General features: G+C 42.5%; 1 protein-coding gene across 2 annotated transcripts; it reads right to left on the bottom strand.

The window, feature by feature from the left end:
* Positions 1 to 365: 365 nt before the first annotated feature.
* On the bottom strand, positions 366 to 25,254 carry cldn15lb (claudin 15-like b). 2 transcript variants are annotated; one of them, XM_010866693.4, is made up of 6 exons: positions 25,033 to 25,254; positions 23,804 to 24,060; positions 1,459 to 1,623; positions 1,223 to 1,304; positions 920 to 1,033; positions 366 to 659 (listed from the first exon to the last, which is right to left on the bottom strand). In XM_010866693.4, exons 2-6 carry the CDS (start codon positions 24,018 to 24,020, stop codon positions 563 to 565), a joined length of 675 nt encoding a protein of 224 aa, XP_010864995.1. In that variant the 5' UTR covers positions 24,021 to 24,060; positions 25,033 to 25,254; the 3' UTR covers positions 366 to 562. The 2 variants fall into 2 exon arrangements, with proteins under 2 accessions (XP_010864995.1, XP_010864996.1); XM_010866694.3 differs by lacking the exons at positions 23,804 to 24,060; positions 25,033 to 25,254 and adding an exon at positions 11,046 to 11,591.
* Between the last annotated feature and the right edge of the window lie 1,401 nt (positions 25,255 to 26,655).

Raw genomic sequence — 26,655 nt, forward strand, 5'->3', positions numbered from 1 at the left:
ATTTTTTTTACTTCAATTTTTTTATAGATACCACGATAATATTGTTACCATGAATTATTTTGGCCACGATAGTGTAGTGAAGTGAAAATCTGAATCTCCTCATTTACCCGTGTATGGCTACTACCTGTTTACATGTGACCTTGTACACCTGACTCACCACTTGACCCATAACCCAAGTGAGATTGCTCTCTAGTGGGGAGACGTTACAGCCCTTCCTACACAACATCAACCCTATCAAAAGGGCTCTTAAACTTTTGAAACACTGAATCCAACACAATGCAAGTATTTTGTGCTTATATTTTCCATTAATTTGGGGTTGCAGTATGGAATAGCATATGTTCTCTATATTTAGACATCCAGTGACATTGAATTGAAGAATAGTTTTATTATCAATACATTGTAAAGAAATATTCAGAGATTTACTCAACACAAGAATACCACAACATATAGTACATAAAACTAAATGTAAACCAGAAGTTAGTAGAGTAACACAAATTGAAACAAACAAACAAACAAACATCTGAACAGTAAGATAAAACAAAAACACGCATTTTCAATGGTATTAAACATAAGCTTTTGAACTCCCTGACTCTGTCACAGGTGCTGCAGTGTAGATTTGTTGTCCATGGGTTGTTTTCGAGTAGTTGTATGTAGTTCCCCTTTAAGGCAAGTAAGTTGCAAGGAATTAGACATTACAAATGACTAGTAATCACATCCCTTTGGACCGGTGTTGGAGATGTTGTTTTCTCTTCACCCACCCAAGACAATGGTTTTGGTAGAATAATGGTTTGCTTGCACTTTAGCATTGTGAGTAGCATCCCTGAATGCACCCTAGTACACTATTTTACTGGAGACTGTCGCAATACATTGATAATATGCTGTCATTTGGGATTTTAGATTTTTTGTAATGTTTACTCACCTTGGTGGTGTTACTGAAGAACCCTTCTTGCATGAACTGCAGAGCATGGCCCCACCTAAAATAGCCAGGAAAGCAGCTCCCCAGCCCATGTAAAGGCCTGCACCCAGCTCAAACCTACAGGTACAGAGAAATAATCAACTCTACTGTACCTGTTTGGGTGTGTGTTGCACCCAAATTAGAATAATATCTTAAATAACAGTTAGGAGCATCTTTTAATCGATTGGTTGAGTGGTTTGATCTGATGAGGAAACACAAAAACAAAATTCCCAGGAAATGCTTCAGGTTTTTAATCTATACAATTACCTTACTCCAGCAAAGAATGGATCATGGAACTCTCGCACGACCTGTGCAGCATACCATGACACAGCACTCAAGGTGGACAGACCTTCAGGAAATTCAGATTGAGATGGTTGATAAATAAGGAGGAAAATGAGACCAAGAGCAAAAAATAGAGAAAAAAGGCATACAAAAATAAAGAGAAAGATTGGTACTAAGGTGATAGGAGATCTGAAGAAAGCTGATTATGCTTATAGTCACACCTGATAAAATGAATAAGCTGCCGCCTGTCAGAACGATTTTACCCTTGGCCTGTTCCGATGTCCTGCCTATCTTTGTGCATTTCAACCCCAGTACAGACACAATAATGGACACCAGACCCAGGAGCAGAGCAATGATCATGAGGGCTCGACATGCCTGTATATAGGCTGAAAACAGGAAATTACAGAGTTAAAGTCAAAAACATACGTAATAGCAGAATGTTTTCTTTGAAGACTACTAAATGCAAAATGTATAATAACACAAATTGCCATTGCTTCATTGAACATATATATACAGACAGTTCACAATAAACCATAACAAAAGTAAAATCACTAAAAGCATCATATGCACAATCACAATATACAATCATAAGAATGAAAATATCTGCTCAAATCCCTCTGAATAAGGCAATAATTCATAAAATGTTACAGTAAAAAAGATAAAAATGCAACAATTTCAAATATTTCAGTGAATTATAAAAAAAGTATCATGCTATTATCTATGGATGTCGTATGTGGGACTGCCGATATATTTTGAAAAAAAGTTTTTGGGGCTTAAGTAAGTTGGGGCTTGGATAAAAAAAAAAAGTTGTTGTGACCACCATTTGCCTCATGCTGCTTGATATGTCTCTTTCACATACAGTGCAGTCCCTAAGTGTTTGGACAGTGTCACTGTTTTTGCAAGTCAAACTGGCCATTATGATGCAGAAAAATCTAAATGAACCAGTCCATAAACATTTGGTGTGCCAAACTCAACTGTTTGGAGTATTAAAAAGAAAGGACTGGTTAGCACAGCAATGTAAAATGACCTGCTAGACAAAAGAATATCTCTACCGCAGATGACCAAGGAATGTTCACCATAATGAAGAACATTTTTAACAAACAACAGTCTGACAGATCAAATGCAGTATGGTCTTTATTGAAAAGCTGATGTCAAAAGTAGTGTGAATTCTGAAGCATACATCTTGTCTGTTCAGATACAAACAAATGCCTTAAAACTCAGGATACAGCACTTTACGCAGCAAGACAGTTACCCCAAACATACTGCTAAAACAACCAAGGAGTTGTTCAGTGTCCATAAAGGGGAATGTTTTTGACTGATTTTAGTGTTTTTGACTGATTACAGTAATGCTAGTGTTGAAGTCAACACTTCCCCGAGTTGGTTTGTTGGAAAGGAGAATTAAACACCAGGAGTCAGGTCAATTACCGTACCGCATATTCCGTTTATTACAAAAGCTTTTGGAGACAAGTGACGCCGCACAATGTCTAAGGATCAACAGTCAAAACAGCATTTATACTTCAACTACGCCCAAAAGATAGAGGCGTTAAGTTAACAAAGCAAGTGTGCCATTGGCCCAATCCCAGTTTTAACTTCTATTCCTCATAGGATAACTGCAAGTACCTCCTTGCCCCCCTTGTGGTTTCTGTGTTGTCTGTCCGACTATATGTGTGTGTGTCTCTAACCTGTGTCCTGTTTCTCAAAAGACAGACATACTAAATCTTTCTCTCCCCGGCAACCGCTTGAACAGGGTTTCCTGTTCTCCTACTTGCACCTTCCGTTTTAGCTCTTATTACAAACAATTAATATTTTGCTTCATTGCTAACAACAGCTTACAACAGTTCACTAACTTATACAATCAATATATCTACACTAACCCAACCAGTTAATTTGTCCAATTGCGTTTGGTCTCCTGAAAAAAATTGGACTATGTATAAAAAAGGCTGTAATTGTAACATGGTTCAAAGTTTGAGTATGTAAATAGCCTTAACTTAAAGTTGAAACTCTGTACTTTAAAACCTCTTAGTCCTTGTTTCATTCCAAATTAAAATGTGCTGGAGTAAAGAACCAAGACAGAAAAACTTGTCATTGTCCAAATACATGCATAATTCACTGTAGTTGATCAAGCTGTTGATAATTGCCTGTGGAATGTCCCACTTCTCTTCAATGGATGTGTGATGTTGTTGGATGTGGGTGTGTGATGTTGTTGGATACATGCTCAGTGGGTGACATGTCTGGTGAGTCTGCAGGCCATGGAATAACTGGGACATTTTCAACTTAATGGAGTTGCACACAGATCCTTGTGACACGGGTTGACAGGGCACTGTGTACATTTCGTCAAAATCAGCAACAACGCTATACAGGCTCTGCAATCTGCGTGGTGGAGTCAAAACCGGGATTCATCCATTAAGAGCACAGTTCTCCAGCATAAAAAAAGTTGCTATTTATCAATTGCTCATATGCTTGATTTACACACAGCTGTAAGTACTTTGTCTTGATAAATCAGACACATTCTAAAGCACTGTGCTAGTGCACGTAAAGTCTCATTTACACAAAGAACCACCCTAAATGACCATTTCTGGTCACAAACCTTCCTTTTAAAGCTGCAAGAAATGTCACCAATTCCTGTCTGCCAAGATGGAAATCAAAGACAGAATAAAATATTTGGAAGTAGAAATAAAACTTTTTTTGAGGTCCGTGACGTCGCCCGGTATGACGCAGCTGGGGCCCCACCCTGGAACCAGGCCCGGGGTTGGGGCTCGTACGTGAGCGCCTGGTGGTCGGGCCTTTCCCCATGGGACCCGGCCGGGCTCAGCCCGAAGGAGCGACGTGGGGCCGCAGTCGAAGGTGGGGGCCTAGACAACCCGATCCCTGGACACGGAAACTAGCTCTAGGGACATGGAACGTCACCTTGCTGGCGGGGAAGGAGCCTGAGATCGTGCGTGAGGGTGAGAGGTTCCGACTAGAGGTAGTCGGGATCACCTCTACGCACGGCTTGGGCTCTGGAACCACACTCCTTGAGAGAGGATGGACTCTTCACCACTCTGGAGTTGCCCATGGTGAGAGGCGGCGGGCAGCTCTTCCGCCATGTGTTGGAGTTTACCCCGGTGAGCGAGAGGTTCGTTTCCCTGCGCCTACGGGTCGGGGATAGGTCTCTCACTGTTGTTTGTGCCTACGGGCCGAACGGCAGTGCAGAGTACCCAACCTTCTTGGAGTCTCTGGGAGGGGTGCTGGAAAGAGCTCCGACTGGGGACTCTATCGTTCTACTGGGGGACTTCGACGCCCACGTGGGCAACAACAGTGACACCTGGAGGGGCGTGATTGTGAGGAACGGCCCCCCTGATCTGAACCTGAGCGGTGTTCAGTTATTGGACTTCTGTGCTAGTCACAGTTTGTCCATAACGAACACCATGTTCAAGCATAAGGGTGTCCATCAGTGCACGTGGCACCAGGACACTCTAGGCCGCAGGTCAATGATAGACTTTGTTGTCGTTTCATCTGACCTGCGGTCGTATGTCTTGGACACTCGGGTGAAGAGAGGGGCGGTGCTGTCAACTGATCACCACCTGGTGGTGAGTTGGATCCGATGGCGGGGGAGGAAGCTGGACAGACTCGGCAGGCCCAAGCGTACTGTAAGGGTCTGCTGGGAACGTCTGGCCGAGTCTCCTGTCAGAGAGATCTTTAACTCCCACCTCCGGCAGAGCTTCGACTGGATCCCGAGGGTGGTTGGAGATATTGAGTCAGAATGGACCATATTCTCCACCGCCATTGTCGAGGCGGCCGCTCTGAGCTGTGGCCGTAAGGTCTCCGGTGCCTGTCGAGTCGGCAATCCCCGAACCCGGTGGTGGACACCAGAAGTAAGGGATGCCGTCAAGCTGAAGAAGGAGTCCTATCAGGCCTGGTTGGTTTGTGGGACTCCTGAGGCAGCTGACGGGTATCGGCAGGCCAAGCGGACTGCAGCCCGGGTGGTTGTGGAGGCAAAAACTCGGGCCTGGGAGGAGTTCGGTGAGGCCATGGAGAAGGACTATCGGCTGGCCTCGAAGAGATTCTGGCAAACCGTCCGGCGCCTCAGGAGAGGGAAACAGTGCCCTACCAACGCTGTTTACAGTAGAAGTGGGCAGCTGTTGACCTCAACTGGGGATGTCGTTGGGCGGTGGAAGGAGTACTTCGAGGATCTCCTCAATCCCGCCGTCACATCTTCCATTGAGGAAGCAGAGGATGAGGGCTCAGAGGTGGACTCGTCCATCACCCGGGCTGAAGTCACAGAGGTAGTCAAGAAACTCCTCGGTGGCAAGGCACCAGGGGTGGATGAGATCCGCCCTGAGTACCTCAAGTCTCTGGATGTTGTGGGGCTGTCTTGGTTTACACACCTGTGCAACATCGCGTGGCGGTTCGGGGACAGTGCCTCTGGGATGGCAGACCGGGGTGGTGGTCCCCCTTTTTAAGAAGGGGGACCGGAGGGTGTGTTCCAACTATAGGGGGATCACACTTCTCAGCCTCCCCGGGAAAGTCTATGCCAGGGTTCTGGAGAGGAGAATACGGCCGATAGTAGAACCTTGGATTCAGGAGGAACAGTGTGGTTTTCGTCCGGGCCGTGGAACAGTGGACCAGCTCTATACCCTCTATGGGGTCCTGGAGGGTTCATGGGAGTTTGCCCAACCACTGTGTTTTGGAGAAGGCATTCGACTGTGTCCTTCGCGGCATCCTGTTTAGAGTGCTTTGGGAATATGGGGTCCTGGGTCCTTTGCTAAGGGCTGTCAGGTCCCTGTACAACCGAAGCAGGAGCTTGGTCCGCATTGCCGGCAGTAAGTCAGACTTGTTCCCAGTGCATGTTGGACTCAGGCAGGGATGCTCTTTGTCGCCGGTTCTGTTCGTAATTTTTATGGACAGAATTTCTAGGCGCAGCCAGGGGCCGGAGGGTGTCAGGTTTGGGGACCACACGATTTCGGCTCTGCTCTTTGGGGATGATGTTGTCATGTTGGCCCCTTCAAACCAGGACCTTCAGCATGCACTGGGACGGTTTGCAGCAGAGTGTGAAGCAGTGGGGATGAGAATCAGTACCTCCAAATCCGAGGCCATGGTCCTCAATCGGAAAAGGGTGGCTTGCCCACTTGGTGGAGAGTGCCTGCCTCAAGTAGAGGAGTTTAAGTATCTAGGGGTCTTGTTCATGAGTGAGGGAAGGATGGAATGGGAGATTGACAGACGGATCGGTGCAGCTTCTGCAGTAATGCGGTCGATGTATCGGTCTGTCGTGGCTCAGCTCTCGATTTTTCCGGTCAATCTACGTTCCTACTCTCACCTATGGTCATGAGCTTTGGGTCCCGGATACAGGCAGCCGAAATGAGCTTTCTCCGCAGGGTGGCTGGGCGATCCCTTAGAGATAGGGTGAGAAGCTCGGTCACCTGGGAGGGGTCAGCTGAGGTGGCTTGAGCATCTGTTTCAGATGCCTCCGGAACGCCTTCCTGGGAAGGTGTTCCAGTCCTGTCCCACCGGGAGGAGATCCCGGGGAAGACCTAGGACACGCTGGATGGACTATGTCTCCCGGCTGGCCTGGGAACGCCTCGGTGTCCCCCCGGAAGAGCTGGAGGAAGTGTCTAGGGAGAGGGAAGTCTGGGCATCTCTGCTTAGACTGCTGTCCCCGCGACCCGGCCCCAGATAAGCGGAAGATGATGAGATGAGAAATAAAACTTTTGATCACAGAGGTGGATTTTAATTCATGTTTACTAATCGTGCTATAGCAGGAATATTTTCACTATAATCACATCAATAAGTTGTATAGTAATATGTAGCCATACTCAACATTAACATAGAATGTTAGCTAAACATTCTAGCGACCTACAGTCAGTAACCAACGTTTGGTAAAAAATTATTTGCTACTGTTGCTAGTTTTCTATGCCAGGATGATGACTATTATAGGGCTAATGTTAGTATCAATAGCCTTATAATAGTAGCTTGGTAACTTAGCAAACTATGTTTATTAGCTACAGTAGCTCTTGTTGATATGCTATTAAAGTTAGTATCATGTTCATTACAGTAGCTGAATGATTTGTACTAGTAATTAATGTTAAACATTAACTGGTTGGCCAAGATTCTGGTTGGTCAGTTTTCCTGCTAAAGGATCAGCCATACAGTAGCATCCACACACCATATGAATGGTGTGTAAAGTTACAGCTGCACATTCCTTGACATGTTTTCAATTAGTCTTGTGACTAGGTCTAATCACATAATATTTTTTTCTTTCTCTCTCAGTCTTCAGAGCATCTCAGAGTGATCACCAACCCTGCCATTCTTTTCTCAAAATGTAACTGATTGAGGTAATTTTTTCACCACATTGCTTAAAAAATGTCACCCCTGTCTCAGTCCCAAGGCTGGGCCTGTCTAAAGTCCTGCTGGTTTGGTTGCAGTTCAAGTAGCTGATGATACCTGATGATTTTAGCTACCCCTCCACCGACCATTCCTGATTGACCCTGTCTTCGTCCATCTGGTCATGCAGCGGACTTGGATTATGTTTTATAGACTCTGGACAAAGCCCACATGCATTTATTAATTATTACAATTTGGACCCTTAAAATATTTGGTAACCCCTCAGAGCCTGGTTCCTCTCTAGGTTTCTTCCTAAATCTTTTCCCTTTTAGGGATTTTTTCCTAGCCACTGTGCATCAACCCTGTTGTTACTTGCTCTTTGGGGTTTCATGCTGGGTGTTTATTCTAAGCAATTTGTTATAACTACTTATATAAAAAGGGCTTTATAAAATACATTTGATTGATTGATCACAAAATGCATGCAGTAGGCCATCAGTTTAATCTTGCATCTGACTACAGAGGTGGTCGAAGAAAACATTCTTGCAGACAGTACAGAGCATGCTGCAAGACCATAACACTAATATTGAGGACTATTTACGTCATTCTCATCCTGAATGCTCCAGGAAGTGTGTGATCTCAGTTGGACATCATTCTCCATCCTTAATTTCACTCACCCCATGCTGTGGCACAATGTTGTTTGTTAATTTCTAGTAATATCCCATGTTTTTCATAACTTAGTTGTGATGGTTTCATTTATTCAGAATTGTCAATACAATGTTGTGATGGAAAAATGGTAATCTATTTAATTTATGTTAGAAATTTCAACAATGTCTAACAATTAAAATGTAAATTAGTCAGGACGTTTGGATGTATTAGTCCTGGGTAGGAATGGGTGTGTGCGCCCCCACTCTGATTTATGAATTTTTTAGCTAATATTGTATGAATGTGTTTAATAATGTTGGCTGATTTTGATATTTCATTGTAGCCATGAATTCATATTTATCTATAATAAATGGTTGCATTCAATACACTAATTGGTTTTGAGACATAGTATTGTATAATTGAAGTATGTCCATTTTTGTTATAAATATTATTTTTTTTACATTTAATTACTGAAAATGACATTGCTTTACAATACAGAAAACTGCACTATTAATCAGTTATAATATGTTATGGAAAGTTAACATTATGGTCATGGTAGAAATTTTAAATAGTTCAAACCCTATTAAATTTGTATATTATTTAGCTTTGAACACACATCACCATTAGCAGCAAGTCAAAACTGGAACTGAAACCGATCTGGCACAGAGGCAATCCAGAGGTAAAATTAAATATGGTAGATTTGGGTCAGAGCAGGGCCTTTGCTGACCCAAGTCTGTTTTAGAACCGGATTCCAGATCCGTATCGGCATTGGCCCATTGTGCATCTGGACCCCAACTCCCAGCCCCTGAAGGAATACCAGACACACCAACGGATGAAGTTAAGCATTATCACAACCAGGTTCAGACATGGACCACATCTAAATATACTTGCTTGACAATAAATATAACAAATCGAAATTACAAAATAAATGGAAAACTAAATGTAATAGACCAAGCATCGCTCTCTACAAGAAAATCTGCATGCTCATTGAAAACACGTTCCCAGCGTAATGCACTTGTGTCCATCGTGGTCTTGGGACTACGTAGACTATTTTATGTAAATCCATGGCACCCGTATGATATTTTAGGGTACATTACAATTATCTAAAACGTAACGTGTTAGGAATGCTATTAAAACGTATAATATGATACGAACGCCATACAAATGTATCATATTTTACAAACGGTACAAAAACATATTCATTACAAATTTACACAAAATGCACATGCCGTGTTTCAAACCGGCAGCATTCAGCTCTGAAGGTAGCCAGCCTAATCACTGCTTTACACAGGGTCTATTGACTTTAGGCCGTAACAATATGTAATAAATGCATTTTATGTTTCATTTAGGTTAACGTTAGGTATCACAGCACTGATGTTAAGGTTAGATATCACAGAACCAGGGTTAAGGTTAGGTTTAAGGTTTAAATGCTAAATGTACAAATCGATAAATCCCACACTTTGCTTAGAAATGATAGCACGCATGGTTTACAAAAATGTCTGTTCGTACGCAACATTGATAAATGAGGGCCCTAGTAAGGACGACAAGCGCACAAATTACCTTCCCTAAGACTGTTTCTATTTGTGCAGACATTCTTCTGTTGTACCACAGATGAAGAAGCTGGTTGGGGATGTCCAGTTATACGTTTTCTTTGGTTGTCAAATCAGTTGGATAAACTACGAAACTATTACTGTTGTAGTTAGGTAATGGAAAAAACAGCTCTGAAGATTCTTGCGTACTTCATGCTAATTACATTTCCCCTCAAACCTTGAGATGTTTGAGGCAGTGTTGTGAAACATAACGGCACATTTTAGATTTTACTATTGTCCCCACTTCCCAGCAGCTATATTATGATCATACTGTTTAGTCAGCGTCTTAATATAGAAATTCTTACTAAGAGGGATATAAACAAATTTGACATTTTGAGAGAAATAAGCTTTTTATGTTTATGGAACAGGATATTTTCTTTCAGCTCATGAAACACAGGTCCAACACTTTATGTAACATTTATGATTTTGTTGATTGCAAAACTTACAACGTGTACTTATTACCAGGGCATGTTGCCTAAAATAAGAAATATTTACATTTTTTCTATCAAATGAGTGCTGGAAGTCTTTTAATTTTGTTAGATACAGCCAAAGGCCTATATCAACTCATGTGAAGACAGATCTTGTTTCTATCAACCAGAATATGTTGCATCATCAGAAATCTATCAATAAAAAGGACTAGCTAATGTTGTGGTCTGTATATAATGTACTTGACAGACCATTACACCTGTCTTATAAGTCTAGGCTTGCTAACATATAATATTAAAGGTAATCAGAAACTCCCTAAGAGAAAATTATTAAATCATAAACTACACAATAAATAAAAGGATGTGTTGAAGCTTTACGGCATTCGATTGAGCCAACTCTCAAATGCCAGAAATATGTTTGTTTTTTCCAAGTCTATTCCATTAGCTCTGTTGCACAAGGGCAGTGGTTCTCCACCAGAGGTACTAGGACCCTTGAAATGACTTGCCCTATCTACAGGGGATACATGAAACCATAGGCTTACTGGTCAAATGCACATTAAGGGGCACTCTGGCTGAACAAAGTTCTGTTGGTGGTAAAGTTACTGAAAAAGTTAAATTAACCAAACCTAAAGCTTCTAAAACAGAATGGACACCATTGAATCCATTCACAGTCCTTCACTCATAAAATAGATATCAATTAGACAGAAGCGGCATTTCAGTTTCATCTTTGAAACAAGAGAACATCACATGACGTTAGCCTCTCGTTTAATAGATGGCCATACATAGAGGACCAGTTGCCTAACTGCTGAGACTTTTTGGGTCAAGTTTTGTATAAGTAAGACAGTTACCTACCAGGGAGAGCAAGCAAAGACTCAAAGTCTTTGCAGCTTCTGATGCCGCCGCTGTTCTCCGCACATGAGCGAAATAGATTCTGGTACTGGCGTGTGGATATGATGACACTGCCAGACACAGAAGAAATCTTCCAATAATCATTCGCTAGTGAGGAGCCAGTGAGCAGCCAGCTTGCCAAGCACAACAAAAACCCAGTTAGTTCCATTGCCATAGACATGTTTACCCAAAAAAGGAAGCGGACACACACAGGTGTGTGAAAATTATTTACAATTATTGAAGCAGAAATCCATAGACAAAATGGCCTAATCAGATATTCAAGCTGTCATGAGTCCTTGTTCTCTCCCCTGTATCTGTTGTCTGAAAGACAGGGAACTTTAGTCTTTGCACAGTGGTTGTAAAGCAATAAGAGGCGTGTAATATCCATAAAAACATCACCTATAAGATGATGGTAACCAGGTTTTGCTTAGGGATGGTCATAGAAGATGACTAATGTGACAGATCAGTTTATTAAAATAGATTTCCATTGGTTCATCGAAAGCAATGACCGTGCCCCAATGTTTGACTTTCTTATATATTAAATCAGAAGTTATGATAGATACAGTCACCTCCAACCATTATTGTAAACAATATGGGAATATTTTTTTATTATTATTATTATTATTATTATTATTATATTATATATTATTATAATTGCTCTGAGAAAAATGATTGGCTTCCTTATAAGTACATCTCAGTCTTAAGAAATTATACTGTGGCTTTCCCTATAAGACATTTTAAATATTTTTATTTTTTTATTATTATTGTTTTGTACCCTACCGGCCATTTCTAGAATACCCAGATTTTTCCAGTAGTTATTGAAATATAACCAGTTCAAGTCCAGGGAATTACCTGAAATGGTACAAAGGTAAGCTATAAACTCCCAGAGGTAAAAAAAAAAAAAATGTTGGTTACCAAAAACTGAAAAATAATGTACATTTAAGAGTTATAAGAAATGCCTTTTTCAGGGAATAAGTAACGGGTTAACAACTTACAGCTGCAGCAATGGAAGACAATTAAGCCTTGAAAGTTGATGCTAACAATTCCTAAAGGTGTCCAAACATTTGTTCCCTACTTACAAACACTGTCTGTTTGAAAGGAGGAAGTAGTATATTATATTGCAGGAAGTAGTATATTGTTATCATATTCAGCTATCATAATGGCGAGAAAACGGCAATTAACAAAGGAAGACAGACAGACCATGATAACCCTTAAAAGTGTAGATCAACAGGCATTTGGAAATAGGAGGAAACTCTAACAAGAAGAGATCTGGCAGACCCAAAGTCGCTAAAGTAGCAGAAGACAATATTCTGAGAGTAAACAGCTTGCGTGCGTGATAGGTAGCTCACAGCAGAGATGGGGACAAGTCACACATGGTCAAGTCCAAGCAAGTCTCAAGTCTTAACCATCAAGTCTCGAGTCAAGTCTCAAGTCACAGTTCAGATAAATCAAGCAAGTCAAGTCAAGGGTTCACCCTAAGCAAGTCAAGTCGAGTCCTTAAAAGTTTCAAGTCAAGTCACAGTACTAAAGAGATGAACACACACACACACACACACACACACACACTGTCCTCTGTTTCTGACGTGCGCTCAGTGCGAACCTCGATTTCAAAATCAAATATTATTCTCTTCCGCGGTACAATGTTTTGGGGGGACGAAGCGGAGGGATCTTGAATCAGCCTGAAGGGGTTGTATTCGCTATAACAACCACCTCGCTATACCTTATCCCGCTTATTACATGGCTACCTACCAAATAAATCAATAATTGGCACTGTTGAGATAAATTTAGTTTAAATAATGCTGATTTAATAACCATGTATTCTTATGTTTTTGTTTTATTAAATTGTATGCTGCAGCCAGGTTAGGGAAATATGATTGAATACAATAACCATAAAACGTTTACATTACACTCAGCCACACTCACTCAGACTTTACACCTGGCTCAGATAGAGAGACAGGATTAAAACCCCACAATTAACATACAAATGAAACTGCCCCCTATACAGCACAAAGAGACCTTCTGTCTCCAGCCCCCTGATGTTCTAGTCTAGATTAGGACAATAGAATGTAAATTACTGTAACCTGGTTAAGATTTCACACCTGTATGCAAATAACCTGTTGATCTATGACCAAGAGTAAGAGCATGGCCTTCTTCATGGTACAGCGAAAACAAAGAGATTCGTCCAACATGTCACCATGCCAACAAAGAACCAATAAGGATGGGTTTTACTCACGAGAGTGAAAAGTAACCGCCCCTGTGGCGGGAGTATTAAAACCAATGTTCGATCTTGATTCGGGGCGAATATTTTGTGGAAGCTCGAGGGTTGAGCAAATATTTGACCGCTGCAGTGTATTTCATGTATTTTGACTTATCAATTCATATTAATAAATCTTTGTGCTAAATTTCCATTTGGACCGGAGCCTCGTCCTTCTTCAGAAATTCTGGTACACGTAAAATTCTTAACAGCACAAAATATTAGAATCCTGCTGCGTCCATAGCAACGCGCTGTTTTTCATGGCAACGGTTTGTTATCAAGAAATAACACGCATTCTGCACTGGAATTCAGCCAATCCATGTAATAAGGGCTAATAATAACAACCTTATAAACTAATTATTGTGATTGAAAAACTGCCTAATATGTAATTACGCTGTAATTATTCTTGTCTGTATGAGTAAAAAAAAAAACTCTTAGAAATGTTTAGGTGCTAGTAATCACATCGGCGCCTCCATGTTAGCCTTTCATGCAGTAAAGTTAACTGTTATGGTGTAAGCACAATGCTTTTAAGTTTCCACACGCAGTCCACAAACACTTGAAAATGCGCACATTTAATACAGACATTATAGCCTACGTGTAATAATATACATGCCCGCTCATTTTAAGATGCCCATCAACATTAAAATTCAGGCTATGCCACTGTTATAGTCAAATTCCCTTACATCTATTTACCAGGCGTATTCAGTAATGATAATGGTCACATTTCTAACAAGAAAAAAAAAAAAAACATAAAATGCAACCAAGGCCAAATTCTGTTGCATTTTATGTAACTTAATCGTTATAGATCTTAGTGAAACTGAATATAAAGAGATTACTTTCTTACCTTTCCTTGTGGTTCTTAAAATGACGAATGAAATTTGACGTTGTTGCATATTTTGCATCTGGCAAATCTTTTTTTATTCACCTGGTCCAGTTTAAAGTCCTTGTATCCAAATGATACTATTTGTGGAGCTCGACTAACGTTACTGTCTGCCATGTTTGGCGCGGTTTGAATTGTGCAGCGTTAAAGGCACATACGCACATATAGAATTAAAGGCACATATAGAATTATTTTATTGCTGTTTGTTTATTATAAGTTCAAGTCATTGTCGAGTCTTCCACTTCAAGTCAAGTCAAGTCTCAAGCAACTTGTTCTCAAGTCAAAGTCAAGTCAAGTCATTTTCATACTTTAATCAAGCAAGTCACAAGTCCTGAAAATTGTGACTAGAGTCAGACTCGAGTCAAGTCATGTGACTCGAGTCCCCCACCTCTGGCTCACAGGACAACAGCTTCAAGCACAGCTTAACAGTGGTCAAAGCAATCAATTCTGAGTTTCAACTTTGACGAGAAGACTTTGAGCTGTAGGTTTGACATGTCGAGTGGCAGTATGAAAGCGATTGCTAAGATGTCAAAATAAGAAAAAGAGGCTTGCCTGGGCCATGAAGCATCACCAGTGGTCTACAGAAGACTGGAAGAAGGTATTAATCAATCAATCAAAATTAGAAATGTTTTATTCATCACGCAGTGTTTTTGTATGCCATCGAGTAGGCGAAAGGCTTGTTCTCAGTGGGTGACACCAACTGTTAAACATGAAGGAGGAAGAGTGATGGTCTGGGGCTCTTTTACAGGACCCAGAGTCGGCAACTTGCGTGACACTCTGAAACAAAACAGCTACCACAGCATGTTGTAGTGCCATGCAATAGTCTCTAGTGTATACCTAGTTGTTCATGGATTCATCCTAAAGCAAGATGACCCAAAACATACCTCCAGGCTATGTCAAAACTACCTTAAAAGAAAAGAACAAGACGGTAGGATTAAAATCATGGAATGGACAGCACAGCCTCCAGACTTAATCCCCATCAATCCCCGCTCAATCCCAAATTGGTTTGGAATGAACTGAACAGAATGGTCAAAGCAAAGAAACCTACAAGTGCAACACATTTGTAGGACCTTCTGCAACAGTTTTGGGAAGAACTTTCCAAACAATATTTGATTTCCATTATAGAAAGAATGCCACAAGTGTGTTCAGCTGTAGATGCATCAGCAAAAGGTGGCTACATTGATGAGTAAAAATATTTAGATTAACATTAGTTTAATTTTAAAACCCCCTTAATGATGAATGAAATTATGAGTACCGTGACGTCGCCCGGTATGGCGCAGCCGGGGCCCCACCCTGGAGCCAGGCCCGGGGTTGGGGCTCGTATGCGAGCGCCTGGTGGCCGGGCCTTCCCCCATGGGGCCCGGCCGGGCTCAGCCCGAACGGGCGACGTGGGGCCGCCCTCCCGTGGGCTCACCACCCACAGGAGGGACCATAAGGGGCCGGTGCGAAGAGGATCGGGCGGCAGTCGAAGGCAGGGGCCTAGACAACCCGATCTCTGGACACGGAAACTAGCTCTAGGGACGTGGAATGTCACCTCGCTGGTGGGGAAGGAGCCTGAGTTAGTGCGTGAGGTTGAGAGGTTCCGATTAGAGGTAGTCGGGATCACCTCTACGCACGGCTTGGAGGGACTACGCTGGAGGGACTATGTCTCCCGGCTGGCCTGGGAACGCCTCGGTGTCCCCCCGGAAGAGCTAGAGGAAGTGTCTGGGGAGAGGGAAGTCTGGGCATCCCTGCTTAGACTGCTGCCCCCGCGACCCGGCCCCGGATAAGCGGAAGAAGATGGTATGGTATGGTATAGTTTAATTTTAAATTAAATATTTTTTGTTTCCAATTTGTTTTCATTTCAGAGTATATTGAGTTCTAAAGGTAAATGGTTGTTTGGAAGTGTTGCCAGAAGAAAAGCCTTTACCCTTTAGCATCAATGACAGCATGCTGTCTATAATAGTTTTGTAGTAGTTGTTTTAGTTGTCCGTTTGTAATAGATGTCTATGAGGCCCCAGATTCTTGCAGGTGGTAAAGCTGCCAATTCGTCTTGACAAAATGCTTCCAGGTCATTCAAAGTCTTTGGTTGACTTGCATGAAACGCACGTTTCAGATCTCCCCAGAGTGGCTAGATGATTTTAAGGTCAGGAGACTGTGTTGACCACTCCAGAATCTTCACCTTTTTCTGCTGTAACAATTGGAGAGTCAGCCTGGCCTTGTGCTTAGGGTCATTGTCGTACTGGAAAGTCCAATAGCGTCCCATGTGCAGCTATCATGCAGAAGAATCCAAATTGTCTGCCAGTATTTTCTGATAACATGCTGCATTCATCCTGCCATCAATTTCCACAAGATTCCCTGTGTCTTTAGAGCTCACACACCCCCAAAACAACTGTTGAGCCACCACCATTCATCACTGTGGGGATGGTATTCTGTTCACTATAGGTCTTGTTGACACCTCTCCAAACATAGCGCTTACGGTTGTGACCATAAAGTCACATCACTCCAAATTACAGTGTGCCAGAAGATGAGGTGTGTCAAGGTGTTGTTGTAAACAAGCTTTTTTTGAGGCCTTGGTGTAGAAATGGCTTCTTTCTGGCAGCTCGACCATGCAGCTAATTTTTGTTTAAGTATCATCGTATTGTGCTCCTTGAAACAACCACAGCTTGTATTTCTCCTGTATTTTCTTTTTATCCCAAACAATTCTTCTGGCAGTTTTGGCTGAAATCTTTCTTGGTCTACCTGAACTTGGTTTGGTAATAAGAGATATTCCCCGAATTTTTCACTTCTTAATAAGTGCTTGAACAGTACTGATTGGCATTTACAAGGCTTTTGATATCTTTTTATACCCTTTTACAGCTTTATAAAGTTCCATTACCTTGTTACGCAGGTCTTTTGACAGTTACTTTTTGCTCCCCATGGCTCAGTATCTAGCAAGCTCAGTGCATCCACATAAGAGCTAACAAACTCATTGACTATTTATACACAGACACTAATTGCAATTTAAAAAGCAGCAGGTGTGGGAAATTCACCTTTAATTGCAATTTTCACCTGTGTGTGTTGCTGGGGCGATTCTAGGGTCAGAGCTTTAGGGGTGCTGAGCACCCAATGAGCCCCACTGCCACCACCCACCCTCTTTCACACAAAAACAAAAAATATGTCTATTGAAAAATAACTATCATTTTAACATTGGTTCAACTAACTCCAATTTATTTCTTCTTCTTTTTTAGACCTTTTCAGAGCACCAGCTTAATTGTGAGAGTTCACACAGACAGCCCCCTGTAACAAACACAAAACCTTCTTCACTCAGCTGGTTTTCCTGACCATTAACTCCATGTGCCTCCTTTTGTATCAACACTTAAACTTTCTTTTATTGTCTAGTTTGATAGTCAGCCACAACTGAAAAATAACAGATATAAATCTAGGAATGAATAACAATTAATTTAAAAAGCCACAGTGAGGGTTTTCACACATACTGGTGGTATACAGTGATATGTTTTTTTTCACTCTGGTCCAAACGCCAGGGCTTCATATTTCCATGACGACTGACCAGAAAAGACACACGTGATGTCATGTTTACATGACTCCCGATTGTTAAAATGAGTATCAAATTAACGATAAACTTTAACAACAGAGACACACGTACGCACTACACATCTACGCAGTTTATTTGTCGCGCTGCTGTTTTTGTTTCACGCTCTAGCAGTTAATAAACAGAACTGCATGCGTTTTGCGGAAGAACATAGTAACCGGCGCTACTTCTCTCCGTTTATGACTATGGACGAGTCAACCAGGTCTTGTGCTACTCCACAGCGGCGGCGACCCGCTGGACTAAAACAGTCCGAAAAAAACACTTATTATAGGTGTACCGTGATTCAGGATACGGACTCCAGTACTCACCGATATGGTTTCGGAATCGGAAAAACTCTAGGTAAAAGGAAAGAAGTGCTGAAGCACCCCTAAAAACAAGGTCAAATATTCAATATAAACAATTCAAAAACAAGGCCAAATATTCAAATATTTTGATCAGGGCCATTTGGGTGACTTCTGTTATGATTATAATTTAAAAGGGGACAAACAACTATGTTATAATAAATGGCTTCATATGATCACTATCCTTAAATAAAACACAGTTTTTGTTGCATGTCATATTTTCAAAATTAACGCCAACATTTCACAACTTCTGCCAGTGTATGCAAACTTATGAGCACAACTGTATCGACAACAGTGGCAAATCATAAAAAAAAATATTACAAAGTAACATGGGCTTGAGCTTTACATTAAAAACTTGGTGTGTTTTGTTTTGAAGTATATAGCGGTGTGGTAACATCATGCCAAGATCAAAAGATCTGTCCAAGGCCCTCAGAAGTAAATTGATGATGCATGAGTCTGGGCGGGTTATACAGCAATTTCCAAGAAATTCAAAGTAATGTACATAGGACAGGTCATCTCACCAAATTCAGGGCTCTTCCTATCCGGTGCTCCACCGTGCCGGTGTACTAACCACCGGCCGGAATGTGACGGCAGCAGCGCACCCTGAGGATGCACCTGTTTTCACTGAGTCATTAGTTGAGTATATGGTGTTTGTTTGCCACTGAACAGCATGGATTAATGTTTGTTGCTCTATGAATGTGAGGTGCATACGTTTGTACTGCTTGAAATCATCAAAGTATATAATGAATTGAACCATCTACGTTTGAGTTTTGTTTCTTTTTTCCCCTGCCTCATTTTGACGCATGGTTGGCACTCGCACCGTCACAGAATAATTCGTCATCAACAAGCATTTCTGTTCTTTTTCTCTTTTCTTTTTTCACTCCGTTTTGGTCCTTTTATCTTTTGCTACACCCGGGATGAGCCAGGGCAGGCACGATGGGGAGCCCGGTCCTTTGGGGCGAACGCTGGAGCTTGAGGATAGACTTCGCGCCATGGAGGGATGTGAGGGAATTTTCTATAAACTGCATATATAATCACACGTTTTATGAATATATCAATATGCATGCATAATCACACGTTTTAGGGAATATATTAACAAGTGATCCAAAAACACTATGAGTTCTTAGATGATGCAGCCCATGCGCACACACACAGACAGAAAAGCCTCAGAAAACATATGGCATTGAGATTGGGGCAATTGGTCTTGACGCTCCATAGGGGTTTATCAGTAACAGTGCAATTCAGCAGAACAGCATCCTGTGTCCAGATATTTATGGCATTGAAATTTACAGCTTCTTGGGTTCACTGAAACTGTGACCCCAACATGAACCATGAGATCTTCAAGTTAAGTTAAGGACACTCAGGAAGTGATGAGGGGCAAGAGGTAAACTCCGCCCTAAGGGGAACTTCCAAAGAAGGATGGTCAGATGGTGTGATGGTTGGTCAGATGGCGTGATATTTGAAGATTTGGTATAAAGATACAGGGGCAAGAGATAAACCCCGCCTTAAAGGGGACTTCCAAAGGTGATGATCATACGGCGAGATGTTTGAAGATTTTGTATAAAAGACATGGTCCTGTCCTTAGAATTTGGGTGTATCTGCAGAAGGGCTTTAATGTCTGTCATTGTTCTATGATTTTCATTAAAGTCTATTGGATTCACAATTTCCTGAGTTGAAGTGCTTTTTGTTTTAGTCTTTGTGGACTTGGTTTTCCACGACAGGGACAGATCGCTGGGTTAGTAACAGCGCTCGGCGAGATGATGTCTCATCCAGTGATGTCTCACTGGATGGTTGTCCTGTGGGGTCCGGCTTGATAACTCACATGAATCACTCTATCACGCTCACCATCAATGGCTGCCATCGGGAGAGATTGGAACTGCTGGTGCTGTTGTCCTCCATACACCCCATCATCCTGGGCCTTCTGTGGCTCCAACAGCACAACCCTACCATTACGTGGAGCAAGCAGAAGGTTCTGGGATGGTCGATGAAGTGCCAGAAATCCTGCTTAGCCATCACGTGTGGAACTACGTTGGTGGAGAGCCCCGAGGGCGCCCTCCCAGCAAACATCCCATCTGTTTACACAGACCTGAGCAGGGTGTTCTCCAGGAAAAAAGCCAAGTGTCTCCCACCCCACCGCTCCTGGGACTTCTGGAGACTAGGCCCCCAGGAAATGGATCTACCCGCGCTCTGTGGCCGAGAACATGGACATCTATATAAAAGAGACACTACATCAGCCACTCCACCTCCCCTGCTTCAGCCAGCTTCTTTATTGTGAATAAGAAGGACGGGGGGCTGCGGCCCTGCATAGACTACAGAGGACTGAACTCCATTACAATGAAGTACCGCTACCCAATGTCCCTCATCCTGTCAGCCATACAGCAGCTTAGGGGGGGTGCGTGTCTTCACTAAACCGGACCACCGGAGTGCGTACAACCTAGTGCGTATCCAGGTGGGAAGACGGCGTTCAGCGCAGCCTCTGACCACTATGAATACCTGGTGATGCCGTACAGGCTAGCCAATGCGCCGGCGGTGTTCCAGGCCTTTCTCAATAAGGTGTTCTGGGCTTTGTTGGGAAGGTACGTAGTAGTTTAAATAGATGACATCTTGAATTTCTCCCCAACATACTCAGAACACGTGGCCCACGTTCGTGCTGTCCTGCAAAGTCTCCTCAAGCACCATCTCTATGTAAATGGGGAGAAGTGTGTGTTCCAAACCCTCACTGTCACCTTCCTTGAATACCACACTGCTCCGGAGGGCGTGCGGATGGAAGAACTGAAGGTGGAGGGGGTGAGGTCATTGCTGGTCCTAAAGACCATCAAAGAACTATAGAGTTTCATTGGGTTTGCCAACTTCTACTGCCGTTCATCCGAGCACAATCACAGCAACACTCAAATCATTATTGAATGGTCACCCTCAACGCCTCCACTGGACCCTGGACACTGAGAGGGCGTTTCTTGACCTGAAGGACAGGTTCCCAATGGCACCGCTTCTGAAACATCCAGACCCCCCTCAAGCCCATCCCGGGCGAGGTAGATGCATACAAGGTTGGGGTGGTCCTCACCCAGCAGCAACCCCCCTCAGCTACAACCCTGTGCGCCCATTACTCCTAGAAACTGTCTGCTGCGGAAAGGAACTACGATATGGGTGACCATGAGCTACTGGCGGTTAAGTTGGCACAAGAGGAGTGGAGATACTGGCTAGAGGGCGGCTGGGAGCCTTTCACTATCCCGACTGACCATCGGAACCCCTAAGACATCAGGGCATCACGGTGCCTCAACCTGGACTGGACTCTATTCTTCGAGCGTTTCCAGTTCACTCTGTGGGACGCACTCTCCTGCCTAGACGACTGGAGGGCTGACACACCATCCCTGCTACAGGCCATCCAGGCATCAGTCAGACCCTGGAAGCGCTCAGAGTGAAGTATCGGTGGGCCAGAATGTGGTGGACTGTGATGCACTACATCATGTTGTGCACCACAAACGGATCCAGCAGGGAAACACAATCCTTTCTCAATACCTCAGCGGCTTTGGTCACACCTGTCAGTAGACTTTCTCACGGACCACCCACCTGCAGAGGGGAAAACAATTATTGCTGGTGGTGGACAGGTTCCTTAAAGATGGTCCGATTCGTCCCACTACCTGGCTTCCCCTCTGCCCCCAGGCCGCTGAGATGCTATTCCAGCAGATTTTCCAGATGTATGGGCTTCTAGAGGACATTGTGACAGACCGCAACCCCCAGTTCACATTTTGGGTCTGGAAAGCCTTAATGTCCATGCTGTGGTTTGCAGACAGCCTCACATCTGAGTATCACCCACAGACTAACGGGCAGGCGAAGCGTACCAGTCAAGAGCTGGGAAGGTTCCTCCGGTCCTACTGCATGGACTGTCCAGGTGAGTGGACCCACTTTCTCCCCTGGGCGGAATTCCTCCACAGGTCTGACCCCCTTCCAGGTGATGCTTGGATTCCAGCCACAAGCAGTGCATGTAGAGGCTATGATTTTCACCTTATAATGGTGTGATTTATGGCTAATCGGGTGCGAGAATTCAATGCCCGCCTCCACACCAATAGAGGCTCAAAACTTGGTTTTGAGAAAACATGATTTGAACAAAAGTGGGAAGAAAAAATGTTAAGATCGGACGCGATTTTTCTTTTCTTACAGTTAATACATTTGAGCAAAATTTTGCTCCATATTGGTGACAGTGGCATTATGGTTTGAGGCTGCTTTGTTACCTCAGGACCAGGCCAACTCGCCAACATTAACTCAAACATATTGTACCTAAGGAGAATGTAAGGCCATATATCAATAAACTAAAGCTGACACTAGCTTGGATCTTTCAACCGGATAATGATCCAAAACTTTCCAAGAGAATTGCTCATGAAGGAGAAATGATTACGACTGCCGTTGGGAGTTTGGTTTCCCCTTATGGTTATGGTCTAAATAAATAATAATAGTGGAGTCAGCAGAACCTAACTATATAACCAAATCTAAATACTGAAAGGTTGTAAGTAAGATAACTGGTGACTACAGCTGTGACTACACTTGGTTCTTATGCATGGGTGGTTGCCTGAGTCTACTGCAGTGTGTATAGGCACAGACAAGCAAAAACCTACAGTTGCAGTCAATGATTGACCAAGCAATGACAGAATGATACTTGGGTGATATACAAAGCCTGTTATCTCTGTGGCCTGAAACAGAGACCATACTTTGGCCTGCATTCGTCACTCTGACAGTTGACAATGAGTCACAACCAGTCAGTTACGAAAGAAAAAATCCCACTATTACACATTGTCCATACTTGGTAAGTTTTCAAAAGTCCAACTGAAACTGAGGCCAGTCTCATACAGCACAAACATAGATTTTATTTTGCTATACATTTACCCCGCTTTTATCCCCTTAACTTTGAATAAACATTTCGGGTTTTGGCCTTGCCTTGTTGCGGCAACCCCTGGTAAACTCAGGAAGGTCAAACATTGTGCCATATGATAGGCTGTGCGAGACCTGCGCCAGAGGAACTTTCTGCTTCTTATTGCCTTGTTCACGCAACCACAAAGTACTATTCAGCAAATACTTTCTTGGAGGAGACAGCATTCACTAGCTAATAACGACAATTGAGCTTGCAACCTATCACAAGGAGTCATGAGAGTGTGATGAGGGAAGGCAACACCAACACCAGTCCAGGATGGTGCTGTGCCAGTTTGCCCTGCCACATGCGAGCATAGCCGCAGGAAGTAGGAGTGCTGGGGGTTCTGCAGCCACCCCTAACGCAACCTCAGAATCCCCTAACGATATTCCAGTGATTTATTTCTCGGTTGGCGTGAAGCACATCATTTAGGTGTTAGTCATGTATCTCCGCTATGGTTGATAAGTGTTCAATTCCACCACACTATCAACAATTATCAGCACCCCCTGCTCAAAAAGATCTTCCCATGGGGTTAGACATTGTCCATATGCAGTGACCAGGTTTTGAACTCCTATCTGCAATAACACAACAGTACTGACAGAGTAACCAGTTGGTAAATCATGTAATTGTGAACAGTGTATGGCCTCAAAACATGATTCAAAATATAACTCTGATCTCATCAATGGTCAGTCCTAAACAGTTAACCAAAAATGGTTTTCCTATAGTTTCAATGTTGCCGCAAATGAGTAATGCATTGAGCCCTATATGTCTCTCACCTGGTAGCCCAAGCACAGTCTTGTATCCCTGGCACTGCACAGAGCCTAGGGATGTGGCTGCGCAGCTCATCCACAGGCCCTCGAACTGGGAGTTGCTGGTGATGATGGCCTCAGAGTGGCTGCGAACCTTCCAGGAGTGGGAACTAGTGCAGCTATTCTCTAGACACCAGGCCATCACCCCTAAAGACAAACCCAGGATCTGGAAAGCTAAAATCATGGTGCTCTTCTGACGCCCGATTTAGCAGGAAGGGAAAAGACTAAAGGGGAAATATGTTTATGTAGTTGTGAACCACCATATTCTGAATTGTTAGACATATTAGATTGCAAATTTTATTTACTATCAGGGACCTAAAAAATATTATGAGCCCCGGGGTTGAGGACCCATTAAAAAAGAAGTTCCTCAGAGCCGCAGGCAGCTCACAAAAACTGCACAATGAAAATCAATGGTAAACACTGCAGACTTAAATCGTTGGTCCTCTAAATTAATGTTTTATTTGGATGCCTCCCTACCAGCCACCAGAAAAACTAATGATAATACTTGGGCTAGGGCCCCCTGGGGGTTGGGATTCAAGAACGTGTCTGTTGGCAATAAGCCAATGACTACTATTGGTTTACGAAGACATAAATGTCCAAAACCAGGTTTGCATATTGATTTTAATATATGATTATTGTTCAAGATTAATAGGAAAGAATTATTAATACGATCTTCAGGTATATTAATACCAACATTGAATATAGTGAAAAGTGAAAATAAACAAATATTTGAAAACCCCTAAATGAAACTGCTTTAATTGTAGTCAATATAACTTCACGTCATTACATTCTGTTTCATGGTAGATAAAGGACATTCTATTAGCTCATTCATGCGAAAATAATATCTGGTTAGAATCCTATCTGAACAGATAAATAAAATATGATAATGTTCTTCTGTATATACCAGAGATAAACAAGTATATCATCAAACAGAAAACCAGTTAACACTATCAATAATTTACTGATCTATATGTGGTAAACTGAAAGAATGGAAAGGAACATTGACCAATTTAATTTGAGCTTATGTTAATTGACAGCTTAGCCCAAAATGTATTAAATCCAGCTGAATACACCATCCAAAGGAGAATATTAAATTTTTTCACATTTCATTGATTTAGCTGACACTCAGATATAGGGCAACTGAGATGTATTATATTTAATGAAGTATAAGCTGAAAATTATAAATGTATACTTACTGTTTGTTATGAGGTTGGCTTTTATGTTGCTTTTTCTGACAGATTTGTTGAGAAGTAAATGTTATATCTTCTGACACAAATTAAACAAGTTTTTGATTGATAGCTTTTTGTATTCTGGTGTTTAATACCAGAAGATTATGCTTTGTTCTTTGCCTCCAGAATGAACATGGACAACTGTAACAGAGGCTGTAGTCCCACTGATGATGTATTGGTATTGGATGGGTCAATGACTCCTCAAAATTACCTCCCCCCATATAAGTACACATGCAAGTGGTCCAATACTCTACTCTATCAGATCAGAAATGTGGGCTCCGTATAAATCTGGCATCCTATTCCATATACAGTTAGGACCGGAAATATTTGGACACCGACACAAGTTTTGTTATTTTGGCTGTTAATCAAAATGTATTAAAGTTACTGTTAAATAATATGTGGCCTAAGGGCTTAAATACGGGCTTAAAGTGCAATCTCAGCTTTAATTTGAGGGTATTCACATCCAAATGGGTTTCGGAATTCCAGCTCTTTAATATGTAGTCCGCTCTTTTTCAAGGAACCAAAAGTAATTGGACAATTGACTCAAAAGCTGTTTCATGGACAAGTGTGGGCTATTCCTTCGTTATTTCTTCAACTAAGCAGGTACAAGGTCTGGAGCTGATTCCAGGTGGGGCATTCAAATTTGGAAGCTGTTGCTGTGAACCCACAACATGCGGTCAAAGGAGCTCTCAAGAAGCCATTCTTAGGCTGCAAAAAATAAATAAAATCCATCAGAGAGAGAGAGCAAAAACATTAGGAGTGGCCAAATCAACAGGTTGGTACATTCTGAGAAAAAAAGAACTCACAAAAGGCCTGGACGTCCTCAGCAGACAACAGTGGTGGATGATCGTAGGATCCTTTCCATGGTAAAGAAAAACCACTTCACAACATCCAGCCAAGTTAAGAACCCTCTTCAGGAGGTAGGCATATCATTTTTCAAGTCTACTATTAAGAGAAGACTTCACGAGAGCAAATACATTCATAAGCCTCAAGAAGGCCAGATTAGACTTTGTCAAAACACATCTAAAAAAGAAAGCCCGGCTCTGGAACAGCATTCTTTGGACAGATGAAACTAAGATCAACCTGTACCAGAATGATGAGAAGAAAAAAGTATGGAGAAGGCTCGGAACGGCTCATGATCCAAAGCATATCACAACATCTGTAAAACACATGGAGGCAGTGTGAAGGCATAGCACTGGGTCACTAGTCTTTATTTATGAGACAGAAAACAGACTCAGCGATTGGACAGCGCTTCACTTTACAGATGGACAATGACCCAAAACATACTGCAAATGCAACCCAGGAGTATTTTAAGGCAAATAAGTGGAATATTCTGCAATGGCCGAGTCGATCACCTGATCTCAACCCGACCAAGCATGCATTTCACTTGCTGAAGACAAAACTTGGGGCAGAAAGACCCAAGAACAAACAACAACTGAAGACAGCTGCAGTAAAGGCCTGGAAAAGCATAAAAAAGGACGAAACCCAGCGTTTGGTGATGTCCATGGGTTCTATACTTCAAGCAGACATTGCCTGCAAAGGGTTCTCGACAAAGAATTAAAAATGAAAATTTTATTTATGATTGTGTTA

This window comes from Esox lucius, chromosome 1 (assembly GCF_011004845.1).
Source record: "Esox lucius isolate fEsoLuc1 chromosome 1, fEsoLuc1.pri, whole genome shotgun sequence".
NCBI classification, from domain to species: Eukaryota; Metazoa; Chordata; class Actinopteri; order Esociformes; family Esocidae; genus Esox; species Esox lucius.

What these genes read in the sequence shown, in the direction of transcription:
- cldn15lb (XM_010866693.4), bottom strand. Translation starts at nt 24,020, where the DNA reads ATGATTTTAGCTTTCCAGATCCTGGGTTTGTCTTTAGGGGTGATGGCC. An exon ending in GACTGTGCTTGGGCTACCAG is followed by an intron (nt 1,624 to 23,803) that starts GTGAGAGACATA and finishes TCCTGTTTTCAG; the next exon opens with CCTATATACAGGCATGTCGA. An exon ending in CAGCTTATTCATTTTATCAG is followed by an intron (nt 1,305 to 1,458) that starts GTGTGACTATAA and finishes AATTTCCTGAAG; the next exon opens with GTCTGTCCACCTTGAGTGCT.